Source organism: Neopelma chrysocephalum, unplaced genomic scaffold, assembly GCF_003984885.1.
Source record: "Neopelma chrysocephalum unplaced genomic scaffold, ASM398488v2 Primary Assembly neopelma1_63, whole genome shotgun sequence".
Lineage (NCBI taxonomy): Eukaryota > Metazoa > Chordata > Aves > Passeriformes > Pipridae > Neopelma > Neopelma chrysocephalum.
This window is the reverse complement of record NW_020897720.1, coordinates 4122106-4134717: the sequence shown is the minus strand read 5'-3', so window position 1 is coordinate 4134717 and position 12612 is coordinate 4122106. Positions and strand designations below refer to the sequence as shown.

The window sequence follows — 12612 nt, the reverse complement described above, 5'->3', positions numbered from 1 at the left end:
GCTGTGGAACCCCTCATCCCACCCCAAATTGAGCATCCCTGGGCTGGATGCAGCCCCACCGCCACACACTCACCTGTCGGACCCGTTCCAGACGCACTCGAACTTGTCGAAGATGCAGTCGTTCTCGTAGAGCGAGCAGAGCTTGCTCCGCAGGTAGTCATGGACCTGCCAGCAGGAGGGATGGGATGAGCTCCCCACACTGACCAGCACAGCCCAGTGACTGGCAGACCCAGCCCTGAGCTCACTGGGAGCTGATGGACCCAGCCCAGCCCCACACTCGCCACAGCCCAGCTGGCAGCGTTGGGCACTGCCTGGCACCCTGTGCCCTGCCACAGCCACCCTTCTCCTTTAAAAACCTCCAGCCACACTCCACATATGGCTTGGACAGCACCAGGCAGTGGGACGTCCCCTGGCAGAGGGTGGCAGGGACAGGGCTATTGCTCTGCACAAGGCCTCCCACCTGGCTGTCCCAGCCACCAGCACTCGAGCTTCCCCTCCTTACCCACCCCCAGCCTGGGGATGTGCTGACAGCTCACCCAGCCACTCAAGCCCATATTTAACAACTCTTCATTTGCTTTCCACCATCTAAAGGCACAAAGCTCCCACCCAGCAGGTGTGTACCTGCCACTCCTAACGTCAGCCCAGGCCATGGCTCAGGAAGCAGCTCAGTGGGTGTCCAATCGCTGCAGGTGCCCAGCCGGGCCACACTCACCTGGTAGGTCTCGATGGGCCGGTTCTCCATGTTCAAGTCCCACACCTTGACAGTGAGGTAGTCCCGGGTCATGATGTACCTCCCACTGTGGCTGAATTTGACATCGGAGATTGAGGAGATGATCTCAGAAAAAAATGACCGGTTACTCGGGTCTTCAGGCTCTTCAAAAACTGTGGAAGAGGAAAGGACAAGCCCCAGCATCAGCCGAGGCAGGAGCTCCCTGATCCCAGGCCAGGGACTTGTCACCCTGTCCCATCACCATGGGAAGCTCCTGGGAAGGAAGCAGGCATCCCAGGAACTACACTGCCATATGCAGGAAGGATCATTGGAGACTGATCCTACGGACAGCCCAGGGGCCTGGGCCCCTGGCACAGCACCTCTGTTCTCCAGGAATTGGCAGGCAGCATAACTGACATCAATGTAAATATTTTATAGCCACTGCAACCTACAGATTTGATCTGATCAGTCTTTGAATAAATCACAGGCTGAAGGAGACCAATAAAGTTCCAAATTAAATGTATTTACAGATTTAAAAGTGACATCAGTGCCCTGACCAGGGTCCCAGCACACACACACACAGGTGATGTCAGGATGGGGGTCCCAGCACACAGGTGGGGCTGCCCAGTCCCCGGGCGGGTCTGTGAACCAAAGCTGGCAGCCAGGCAGGGCAGGGGCTTGGGGCAGCTATTTTTGCTTCGAGCTGAAGGCTTTTGTGTGGCTTTGCTCCTGCTGCAGAAGCAGATCTGGGCTGCTGAGCTCATGGAAAGGATTTCTGAGCACTAATTCTCTCTTACACAACAAACCTATTTTCTCTGGCACCAAGCGGGCGCTGCCCTGCCCACTTTGGCTCCCTCTGCCAGCCCTCCCTCCTTCCCAGTCCCCTCTCTGTGGCGACCTCATTGAACCCTGAGATGGCCCCGAAGGGCTGCACAGCCTGTGGAGTGATCCTGCTCCTCGGGGGACCGACAGCCTCTCCATCCCGTGCCTGGGCAGCAGCAGCAGTGCCGAGTGTGGCTGGGGTTCCCCCAAAGGCAGCAATGCTGGCCCATGGATGGGGACGGGAGGAGGGATTGTGGCAGGGACACTCCCGCAATGCTGGAGAGTGAAGGTGCAGCTGTGAGTTGCCTGATCACAGCAGCTTCTTATTTCTACCCAAAGCTGAAGCTGCTTTCAGCAAAGAACAGCCGTTCAGCAGCGCTGCAGCAGCGCAGTCAGTAGGGCAAGGATGAGGTGGAGCAGGTCCCGAGGGAAGGGGGCTGTGCCTTGAGCCTGCAGTTCAGGAGCTTGGCAGGAACAATCACAGGTGGCTCCTTAAAAAACAAGTGGAAAGCCCGATGCCTTTTGCTAAAGGGAAATAACTGTAGAACCCCCAGTGGGGCTTTTCCTCACTGTCCCACATCCTTTCCAAAAAAGATTGCTTTTGCTGGCATTACCATCTGCTCCTGGGATCCCAGTCTCCCCTCTGGCTTCCCCTGGTGCTTCAGATAATGCACAGGATTCCCACGTGCCTGGTGAGCCAGGGCAGGTATCCCCTCACAGGGCCACTGCTCCTCTGAGTGCTACAGCACGTGGCTCTTCACAGAGTGTCCCCACAGAGCAGACATTCCTATCAGCTCCTCACATCCTCATGGAGTGAGCGTTCCTATCAAAGCTGCTGTTCCCTCAGGCCAGCTCCACACCAGATAACACAGATGTCACAGAGGAGCTTCAAATAATGTGGGCAAACAAACCTTAATAAGAGAAGCACCAAGTCAGAGCTGCCCCAAGCAGTGACTCCACCATCTACATAAACCTGACGGGATGTGCAGAGCAGTTTTATTAAATATTGACAGTTATTAAATGTCTCCGTTGGAGGATTCGCTCTGAAAGCCAATGTTGCTTTTCATTTTGAACTTTGATGAAGTCTCAATTTCGACTCCCACATCTGCTGAACCACAATTGACTGCAGCTGATGCTTCGGAGGGATGGAGGAGAATCAATCAGGAGATGTCATGGGAGAGGTCACACCGAGCGGGATGCACCACCGCCAGTGTCTTGCCGAGGGCTGGTGGGACCAGGCAGTGCCCAAACAAAGGGAAATGCTGGGGGCTTCTGCTGCTGAAGTGACAGGAAAATGAATTTTGTTTGCTCCTTAATTGTATTATGACTTTCAGCTGGGAACCGTTGCTGTCAGACTGTGAGACATGGCTGGGAAACACAGGGACAGACCAGGTGTGTTTTCCTCAGCATTTGGGAAGAGTGCCATTCAGTGTTTCCCAAACCACCACCAGCAATGTGAGCTTTCCTCTGTCTGCTTTACTCCAGGTTAAAAACAGGTATCAGACTGCAACTGTGGCTCAGGATCCCAGAAGCAGCAGCTGGGGTGTAATTCCCTACCACACCAGGAGACCTAAACCCAAACACAGCCAGGGGCTTGCTGGAGGCAGGTTGTTAGTGGGGGGCTGCAGTCAGCTGCACCCAGTTTGTGCATCTTGTCCTTGTAATGTGATCACACTCCGAATACTGAAAGTCTCCTTAATTTCCCATGGGATACTGGCCACTTTCTGAAGCAAACTCACATAAGAAGAGGAGGCACAGGGGTTTGGCTGCCCAGGGATGTAGCATGGCAGCCCAGGGCTCTGCCACACCTCGTTATCTCTAAGGCAGGTACCAAATCCCTTCAGTCTGTCCCACCTCTGTGTCTGATTTTCCACACTGTGCCCAGCACGGGATTGCCTTCCAGGAGCTGCCAGGGCACAATGAGCAGCAGCAGGTATTCGCCAGCCCACCCAGGAATGCCGTGGTGTTCGTGCCTATGTTCCACTGAGCAGTTGCTGACAAGGAGAATATTCCCCACAAGCACCACCTGACACGTGCAGGCTGAGCCGGGACCGGCTGTGCTGGACACAGCAGCTCACCCATCCCCACAGGCCCCACTGACTCCGAACTTCAAGGGGGCTTTTCTGCCCCTCCTGACCCCTGTGGCATCAACCACAGCTGACAACAGGACCCGGGGCTGTTCAGACAAACAGCCTGAAGGAATACAGTGATCCCTGTCTCTGGCATTGACAGCTGAGTAGTTGCTGTGCACTGACATTCCCGCGACCCTTTGGACCCAAACCATCACCATGGTTGTTTCAACCTGCTCCCCAAAAGGTGTGGAGCCAGGACACAGGGGAAGCTGCTCCTCCTGGGGACAGGCAGGATGTGTGAGGGTGGGTGGCCATGGGGACCGGAGCCTGGCACAGCAGGGGGAGAAGGAGACAAGGTGGTAGGGCAGACCCAAGCCCAGGTGGTTCTCCACACTCCCTTTTCTGTGCTCCTTTAACCCCAGGGGCCCCGCACTCACACTTGGCGTGGCGGTCGCAGAGGGCGGCAGTGCGCATGTCACACAGCCGGATGGTGCCTTTGCTGCTGCTGTACACGAAGGTGTTGCAGTGGTGCGGGTGGAACTCGGCGGCCGTGATCACCTCCGTCAGCTCCTCCATGTTGGCGGGCTTGATGTCCACGATGTCTGGCAGGGCGAGTCAAGGAGCCCACACAGCCCAGCTCAAATCCCACTTCTCCCGTGGGGTCTCCTCCTGCCCCTGCTCCTGCTGATGTCCCTGGGCACGGGGGCTTCCCCTCGCCCCAGGCAAACCGGGTGTTCCCAGGTGGCAGCACCATCCTGGGGCAAAACTGCAGCACAGAGTGGGCCCAGCTCCCACCAGTGCCAGGGAAAGCCAACATCCAACACATTTTCTCTTCAGCTGGGAACCCCAGCTCTGGTACCACAGCCAGGAGACCCTCTGCAGGGCAGGAGACCTGATTTTCCATCTGCCCCAGGCCAGAATAAACATCTTTTATTGCAGCATGGGGGCTCAAAACCCAGGGCACAACAGCCAACAGAAAACCCCCTCTAAGTCCCTGGGGCCATCTGAACTCCCTGAGGATTGACCCAAATTTAGTTCTTCTCATCTTCATCTTTGAAAAAAAGCAGGCACTGCAGCCCTACTTTCCCACACCCACTCTGAGCTCCCACAGCCACACGTCTGTGACTGCTGAAATCCTCTCCAGCTGCCTAAACTGTGCCCCAGGGATTTCTCGGCAGGAAACACCATATAAATATCACTGATGATTAGTGCCCCGTGTTATTATTTCCGATGCAGCTGTTACAAGGGTGACTGGTACGACCTCATTTGTACGGCGCTGACTGGCAGCCTGTCACCTGCTGCAGGGTATAACAGGGACCGCACCATTAGTGTCTCCATCTCCCCCAAGGCATCTGTCTCCTCCACCACCTGCAGATCCCCCTCCCTCCACCCACCCCACCAGACCCTGCAGGTAAATTCAGAAACGTGTCACCCACACGGCAGGTGACAGCAGTGGCAATGCCAGCTGAGCCCCGTGCCATGGAGGGAGCAGCTCGGTGTGACGGCTGGATGTGCTCGCAGGACACAGCCAAGCCTCCCGCCGGCAGCAGAGGCAGAGATGAGAGGGCAGTGCCTTGGCAATGACACCTGGGACTGGGGACCTCGGGCGCTCTGCCGCCAGGTGCACAGCAGGCAGCACTATTTCGTACTCCTGAGCCCAGGCCAGCCTTGCCAGAGGGTGAAGCTCCTGTACTGAGGCACCGAGACCGGGTGTGGAGCCAAGCGAGCCACTGCACTGCCCAGTCACCATCCCCGCAGGCACGGGCACAGCCCTGGCCCTCATCAGAATCCAGGGCTGTCCCCAGGGCCATGTGCACCAAAGGATACTAAAACTTTGATTTGTGATTTCAAAATTCCACAGGTTTATCCTCAGGTCATCCGCTGACATGTAGGTCTCGTAGTCGCTGTTGACGGAGATGGAGTTGATGTGGTAGGTGTGTGCGTTGGCAAACACCCTCCGGGGAGTGGCCTCCACCATCAGGTCCATGGGTCGGAGCACGGGGACCTGCAGGATGGGGAGCAGAGCATCAGCACCAAGGGACAGGGTCCGGTCTCCCCAGCTCACGCCAGCACCCAGCACGGGGGGACACCCCCACAGTGTCCCACAGAGTTCTGGCTGCCAGTGCTCCATCCCACCTGCCTAACAGACTCTCTCCAGATAAACCTAATGCCTTCTCAAGTGTATGACAGAAGGACAAGCAAAACCTTGAACCCAAAGCCTTCTAATTTTGAGAGAGGCTCCAGGATGCTTAGACCACAGTGAAGCAGCAAGAGCCCAGTAAACCAGGCTCTGATCTCGCTTCAGCAACTGCTCCAGCTTTGAAATAAAAAAACAACCAAAAAACTTCTGCCTCGTTTTGTCACTGATAGCTGGGATCTGATATTCCTGGAGCATTTCTAACAGAAACACATTTCTTGAAAGAGCCAGGTCAGCACAAGTTTTCCTTTAACCTTTTTGCATTTGCCTCACAGCAAACTGAGAGAGGTAGGAAATGAAAAGGGACAGAGAGAGGGACACACAGGCAAGGGCAGAGGGAAGGACCAGGGACAGAGCAGCCTTTAGATGAATCAGCATAACCCAGAGGGGATGGGGAGATGCAGTAGGGACCATGTGTGTGAGGAGTGGGGTCAGTAATAACTTCAGACACAACGTTCTGAAGGAAACTTAATACACCAGGAATGTGTCAGTCCGTGCTCCCGCTCGCCAGTGAGCTGTTCCCTCCAGCTACTTCATTACTTTTATTATCTGTGTGCTGCCTGAAGAGATTTCCCATGGCTGCAGAGGTGGGGATGGGAGTGACAGCCAGCTCGAGTGACACGAGAGCACTGGCGCTGCCAGCTCAGAGCCTGAGCCTAATGTGACGAGCCTGCCTGCTAATTCCACCTGACACAGCCAATGATGCATCGTTTGCGCTGACGGACTCTGCTCAGCCAGCTGGAGACGGGGGACAGCGGCTCCAGGACCACAGGGACCGGCTGTCAGTCCGACCGTCGGGAACACGACGGTTGTGCACAGAGAAAGGGTTCAGCAGCTTCGCCGAGCCTGGCTGGACAGGAAAACAAGCACAGAGAAGGCTTGTCAGGGGATTCTGCTCAGCGAGATGGCTCTGTGAGACCCGGTACAGCTCGTGGTCAGACCTGGGCTGGTCCCCATCCCCAGTCCAGGCAATCCTGGGCTGATCCCAGCACCATGGGCGCCTGCAGCTCCCAGTGCCCCAGCGCAATTCCCTACCTGTTCCTACATGGCAGCCACTCACAACCACGGTGGTACAACAAACTCCTCAGCCAAGAACATTCTCCACATTACTTCAGAGCCAAATCCTGGGGAGCCTTCTTTTATGCCTGGGACTTGGCCCATCCCCAGATAAAACCCCACGAGAGCAACAAACCTGGTCATGCATGACTGGTTTGTTAAGGCAGGGATTTTTATCTGCTACAGTTGGAAGAATCTGCACTGAAATATGGAAACCAGCGCACCCACATGCTGCGAGCTTTTGCTTAAGGGTATCAGCAATCAGGCTTTAACCCTGAAAGCACTTTGAGGCAGGAGCAGTCAGGAATGTGCCAGGAGCACACACTGGTTTGAAAAGCTTGTCCCCCAACAGTGGGATCCTGCAGCACAGGGAACCCTGGCTTGGGATGGCTGAGGGGAGCAGCTGCCCAGTCCTCAGCTGCAGTGGAGAGGGAACATCAACAAATGGGGCAATGTGACAGCAACTGGAACTGGGTCTTATGCTTTTTTGAAGCAGGCACAGGCTGAGTCAGCATCTGCCCAACCAACCCGACTCCATCAGCAGTGCCATGGCAATCCTCAACAGCAGAGGCCTCCTCACACATCCCTGCTCCAGCTCTGGAGCCCACCTCAGGGCAGGCTCTGGTGTCACACACACCCATTATTAAAGGGTAATTCAGTGTAACAAAGCGCATCAAGTACACAGAAAGACTGTCAAATAAAATAAAGCACTAATAAATTCAATTACTTTCTCTTTTCAGGAAGGGGGGAATTCCAGTCATTTTTCATTTAAAACAAAATACATCTTAATTTTTCTTCCTGCCATTAGCAGGCACCCCCTGCAGAAGAGACGTCCCACTCACTCCAGGCACACATGACACTTGATCCCTCTCCCCGTGTCTGGCGAAGGCTTCCCCGAGTTTATGAGACACTAACTCGCCCTTGAGCTGTAAAATGCATTTTCTCAGTGGTTGGAGTGGAGGGAGCTGGCCTTCCCACCACCGCTACTGTGCATCCTCCTGCCACCTCCAGCCCTGAGCAAAGGACCACAGCACCGGGGATGCGGTGTCAGTAATTGCCCCTGTCCCCATCAGGCTTCCCCTTTCATTGTCTGTCATGTCGGCTGTCACCGGACGCTCCCTGCGGAAAAGCTCCGCGTGGCCAAGCTCTCCGTGTCATCCACAGCGCTGTGACGGACGTGGCCTGCAGAGCCACAGAGATTCAGTGCTTCTCAGGAACACCTCGTCCTCTGCCCAGAGGTGCCACGTGGCAGCAGCATTAGCAAAACACAGGTCAATACATGGGGGAAAGGATCAAGGGCTCAGCTCCCGGGACAGTGCAGCCACAAACCTCCCAAAGCCCACGGCCAACGTGTGCCGGGGTTGAGCCACCCTGCACTGGGGGTCAGGTGGGGACATGGACCTCCCACACAGCCCCACAGAGGGAAGGGACTCAACAACCTGCACGTAAAGGGAAAGTGATGCTGTGGATCCTCATGGGACGCACCAGAGGCCAGGAATTCCCAAAGGGTGTGAATATGACATGACTGACTGCAGTGGGACCACCTACCCACTTCTGTGCAATGGAAAGGGGGGTTTGTTTCTGGTTACCTCCACGGAAACCCTCTGGGCCCAACAGGCTACACTGGACTTACACTGAGAGCCCAACCTGAACCTGAGCAATTGGCCATAAAAAAATCCCAACAAATAATCCATTAGGTGTCTGCCCAATCCCCACCTTGCCAGGGTGACCAAGCCCAGCACCAGCTGCAGCCACAGCTCTGTGGTTCCCTGCCAGGTGCAGCGGGACCAGCTGCAGGCAGCTCCCCCTGCGACCCTGACAGGCACAGCCATGCTCAGCTGGGCCAGCCATGCTGTGAGCCAGTGGGGAGAGCCTTCCTCGCTCCTGCATTTACAGCAGGACACACATCCCTCTCCAGTGAGAGCTGAGGGTGGTGGTGCCGAGCCAGCACAGCAGCGGTGCCAGATCAGCACAGTGGTGATGCCAGGCCAGGCCAGCCCAGTGGGTGACTGTGCAACCCCACTCCCCCCAGCCCACCCCCCTGCTCTGCACCAGCACGGCTGGTGCCCAGCTTGCTCCACAGCCTCCCACAGGATTTGGACAAGGGGGATTAGTCAAACCGAAGCCTGGATTGACCCCAGCCTTGGGTCTGCGAGAAGGAAACTATAATCCAGTCCCTGGCAAATCAGGAGCAGAGCGAGCGCTCAGGGATAAATCCAGTGAGTTTTCCACCCACCCCAGCAGCTGAGCTCCTCCAGCAGCTGAGCTCCCCCAGGCACACTCCCCATTCATTTCCTACCTACACAAGATGCATTCTGTGACTCCCCAATGTCACCTCCAGATTAATATTTTGCAGACGAAATGAGCATCAAACACTATTTTCATGGCAGACTAACAATTTCATGCTCCTCAGGATTTTGTCACATAAGACCTGCCCTGTGATATGCGGAAGGGACCTTCCTGTGGGAGGACAAAGCCGCTGCCTCACTGCTCATCCACACAGCTGATGGAGCTGCTGATTCCATCTCTTGTCCCCAGACATGACCCTCACTGCCCAGCACTGCACTCACACTGCTCCTTCTGTTGCCTGTCCCTGAGCCTGCTCTCAGACATGGGCATGGACTCGTTGCCCACTAAAGACCCACCTGAGTCTCCAGAGACTTCAGAGAACAAACAGAACATTTTTCTTATCTGAAGTTAAACCCCTGAACTCCTCATGCTACTCCCATCAGAATAGCATTCCCCTTAAAGAGGTGATGGTTTGAAAAGATGTTTTTTAACTTACTTCTCCCACTGAAAAATAGCCCGTGTCAGTAAAATCCCACCAAGCAGTTCACAGTTTCCCTGCTTTTCCAGGGAGGAGTGTGCAGAAACACAGCCACGTTCCCAAACCCCATTCACAGTGATTCAAACCCATGTGATAACCCTGCCTGGCACGTTGCTGTTACAGCACGTCTGGACACAGACACCAGCAGGGTCATTGCCGTGGAAAAGAGAGGAAAAAATATCTGAAAGGTCAGTGACTCTGAGCCAGGGCCCCCCAGCACACCCCAAATTCATACAGCAGTCCCCCAGTGTGTGGTGGCGAGCCCAGAGTGGCCAGAGTGGCCAGGCCCCCAAAGGGGATGTCACACCCTGAGGGGCTGGACCTCAAAGGGCAGCCGAGTGTGTGGATGCCACACCCTGAGCTGCTCTGAGGCACTGGAAGCAACTAATTAAAACGGGAAAACCCTTTTTGTTTTTTGGGTTTTTTTTTAGTTTCCATGGCACTGCTTTGCTGACGAACATTTGAAATTGATTAGTTCTGCCATGTGGATTTTATAGCCAAAAAAAGCCAAATGGCCCAAATTGCCTTGCCACTTAAATGCTCTGTGGAATGTATACAAGGAAAAGAGACAAATCTCTTTGCTGGGGCAGAAAGGCAGCAGCAGCACAGCAGCCCTCCTCTGAGGCATCTCCCATCACAGCCATTCTGGGGCTGCCATCGGGGGGGCACAGCACAGCCTCCCTGGGAAACTGTGCACAGGAGCCAAGAACTCCGAGCGCATTGGCAAAGTGGGAGATACAAACCAGGCTTTATGATGGAATTTGCTGGAGAGTGTGAAGTGGCAGCTCCTAATCAGAGAGGGCTCTGTGACAGCTAAAAACATGAAGAATCAGGCACACAATGGCCCTGCCCATCACACCTTCCCACCAGTGGCACAGCCCACGCCAAACGCCGGCAGCACCCGGTGCCGTGGGACAGAGCACCCAGAGTGTCACCACAGACTGACTGCTCTGTGAGGGACCAAAGCAAACACAGCCTCTCTTTGAAAAGGTTTAAACCCTGAATATTACTTGTGTCAATTATCTCTTGCATACATCCCATGGCACAGGTACAGCGAGCGGCACTCAGGAGCACGCCGAGGCTGTTACACGAGGCTGAAGGGCTGCAGTTACTAGACCTGGGGCGATTCAAATCAGCAGAGCTCTTCTCCTGACAGCAAATACCCCACTTCACACCCTAAGCAGAGTTAAATATTCCTTTTGCACTATGTGGGTTAGAAATTCCTCAGAGGATGATGCTCATCAAGCGCATTTAAACCATTAAGCCAAATGGGTGAGAAATAACTGCAGCAAGGTGGGTTTAAAACCCTTTTTTGCTTGTTTGTGGTTGAAAATTAAACTGTGGATGGATGTGGCTTTACTCCAAAGCACGAGCATCACAGGACAATTACAGGGTAGAGATACACCAAGCTGCAGCAAAACAGTTACAGCTATGTAAATATCTGTCTAAGTAAAATCATCAAAACATTAGATCAAACGGAGCTGGCAGAAGACTCCTCAATCCTCTGTCCTCAGGGACCACAGGCACTACACAGCAGATACCAATAACCATAACACCGAGCACTTACAGTGCGTTTTACCTCCTGGTGCCGCGGTGAAGCAGGAGCCGCGCGCTCCTGCGGGGCCACTCACAGGGAGCAGGAATGGCAGTGCCTGATCCCAGTGCACTGGCAGACACCAAACAGCAACTCCTCCAGCCACACGGCACCGAGCTGCTACCAGGAGTGAAAGGGCTGAGAGTGAAACAAAAGCTGAAACTTTCAAGGCAGAGAGTGGACTCCAGTGGTGTCCAGTTCTCTGATATTTCAGTATGCCTTTCTACAGGGGAAAAAGAAATCCTAGGACCTTCCCAGTGTGTTTAACCAGAGAAGGAAGCACTACCTGGGGTAACACCCTTAACACTTCTGCTTTTCCAAACCCTGCTTCCTGCCCCACTGATCTGTCAGAGCCCCAGCTCCAACAGCTGGATGCCAAGCAAACCTCTCCAACAGGCTGTCAGGCAATGGCACGTTAGGCTGGAAATGCTGCCTGAACAGCAGATACACATCTACATGAAACAAATGGTCTCTTGCTCCGTAAAGGAAAAGGGTGCCAGCCACCAAGAGCAACCCTGTACACAGACAAGAATTACCCCCTGCCCAGGGTTCTCAATGGCATCATCCACAATGGAACTGGGAGCCACAGAGTGAGGCCAGGGTAATCACAGTAACAATTTTATATTATAAAACCCACAAGTGCTCACAACGCAAATTCTGACAGGATGATAATAAATTACAAGATGGTCTGGTCTGCTTACTGTCATGACCAGGAGGAAAACTCATGTAGAGGAAGTACTTGTGCTCCCGCAGCAGCAGCAGCTGCACGTGTGAATGCTCCAGGATAGGCAGGCTCATGTCCTGCCTCCTCACCAGGACGGGCACGGCCTGTGGGGTGGCACAGCAGCACTGTGGCACTGGGGTACCTGACATGGGACAGAACGTGGCACTGGTGGCACACCTGCCCAGAGTTGGCACAGCCCCACAGCAGCTCTCTCCTCCGTTCCCATGCCCGTTCACCATCCAAAGCACCGGCCTCCAAACAAGGATGCCCTCTGACATCCACTGACCACGGCAGGATGGCACTGCAGGTACCAGGGCACACAGGGGACACCAGCAGCGATTTTCATCCAAGCCCCTGAAGTAAAAGGCTCCTCGAAAGCCACAGTTCCGCACACTCACCCGTAGCATGGTGATCATGGAGGGGTCTCGGAGACGGCCATCCTCATCCTTGAGGTTGTATCCCTCCGGTCTCTTGTCCCGCTCGCTGACCTTCCATAGCTTCACAGTCTTATCTGGGGGAGGAGAGAGGAGAGTGTCACCTGAGCCACACACTGATGGACACACTAAGACCATGCTGGCTGGAAAAATCTGCTGTCCCCCAATGCCACATGC

The 12612-nt window shown here is 54.7% G+C and overlaps 1 protein-coding gene across 2 annotated transcripts in view; it reads right to left on the bottom strand.

Annotated features, from left to right (window-relative positions):
• PPP2R2B (protein phosphatase 2 regulatory subunit Bbeta) overlaps positions 1-12612 on the bottom strand; it is a 66569-nt gene that overhangs the window by 1873 nt on the left and 52084 nt on the right. For both annotated transcript variants that reach the window (XM_027683013.1, XM_027683014.1), the window contains 5 exons: positions 12400-12512; positions 5431-5608; positions 4041-4205; positions 713-882; positions 74-165 (listed from right to left, as the gene is read on the bottom strand). In XM_027683013.1, coding sequence (XP_027538814.1) covers positions 74-165; positions 713-882; positions 4041-4205; positions 5431-5608; positions 12400-12512 — 718 coding nt within the window. The remainder of the gene's footprint in view (positions 1-73; positions 166-712; positions 883-4040; positions 4206-5430; positions 5609-12399; positions 12513-12612) is intronic.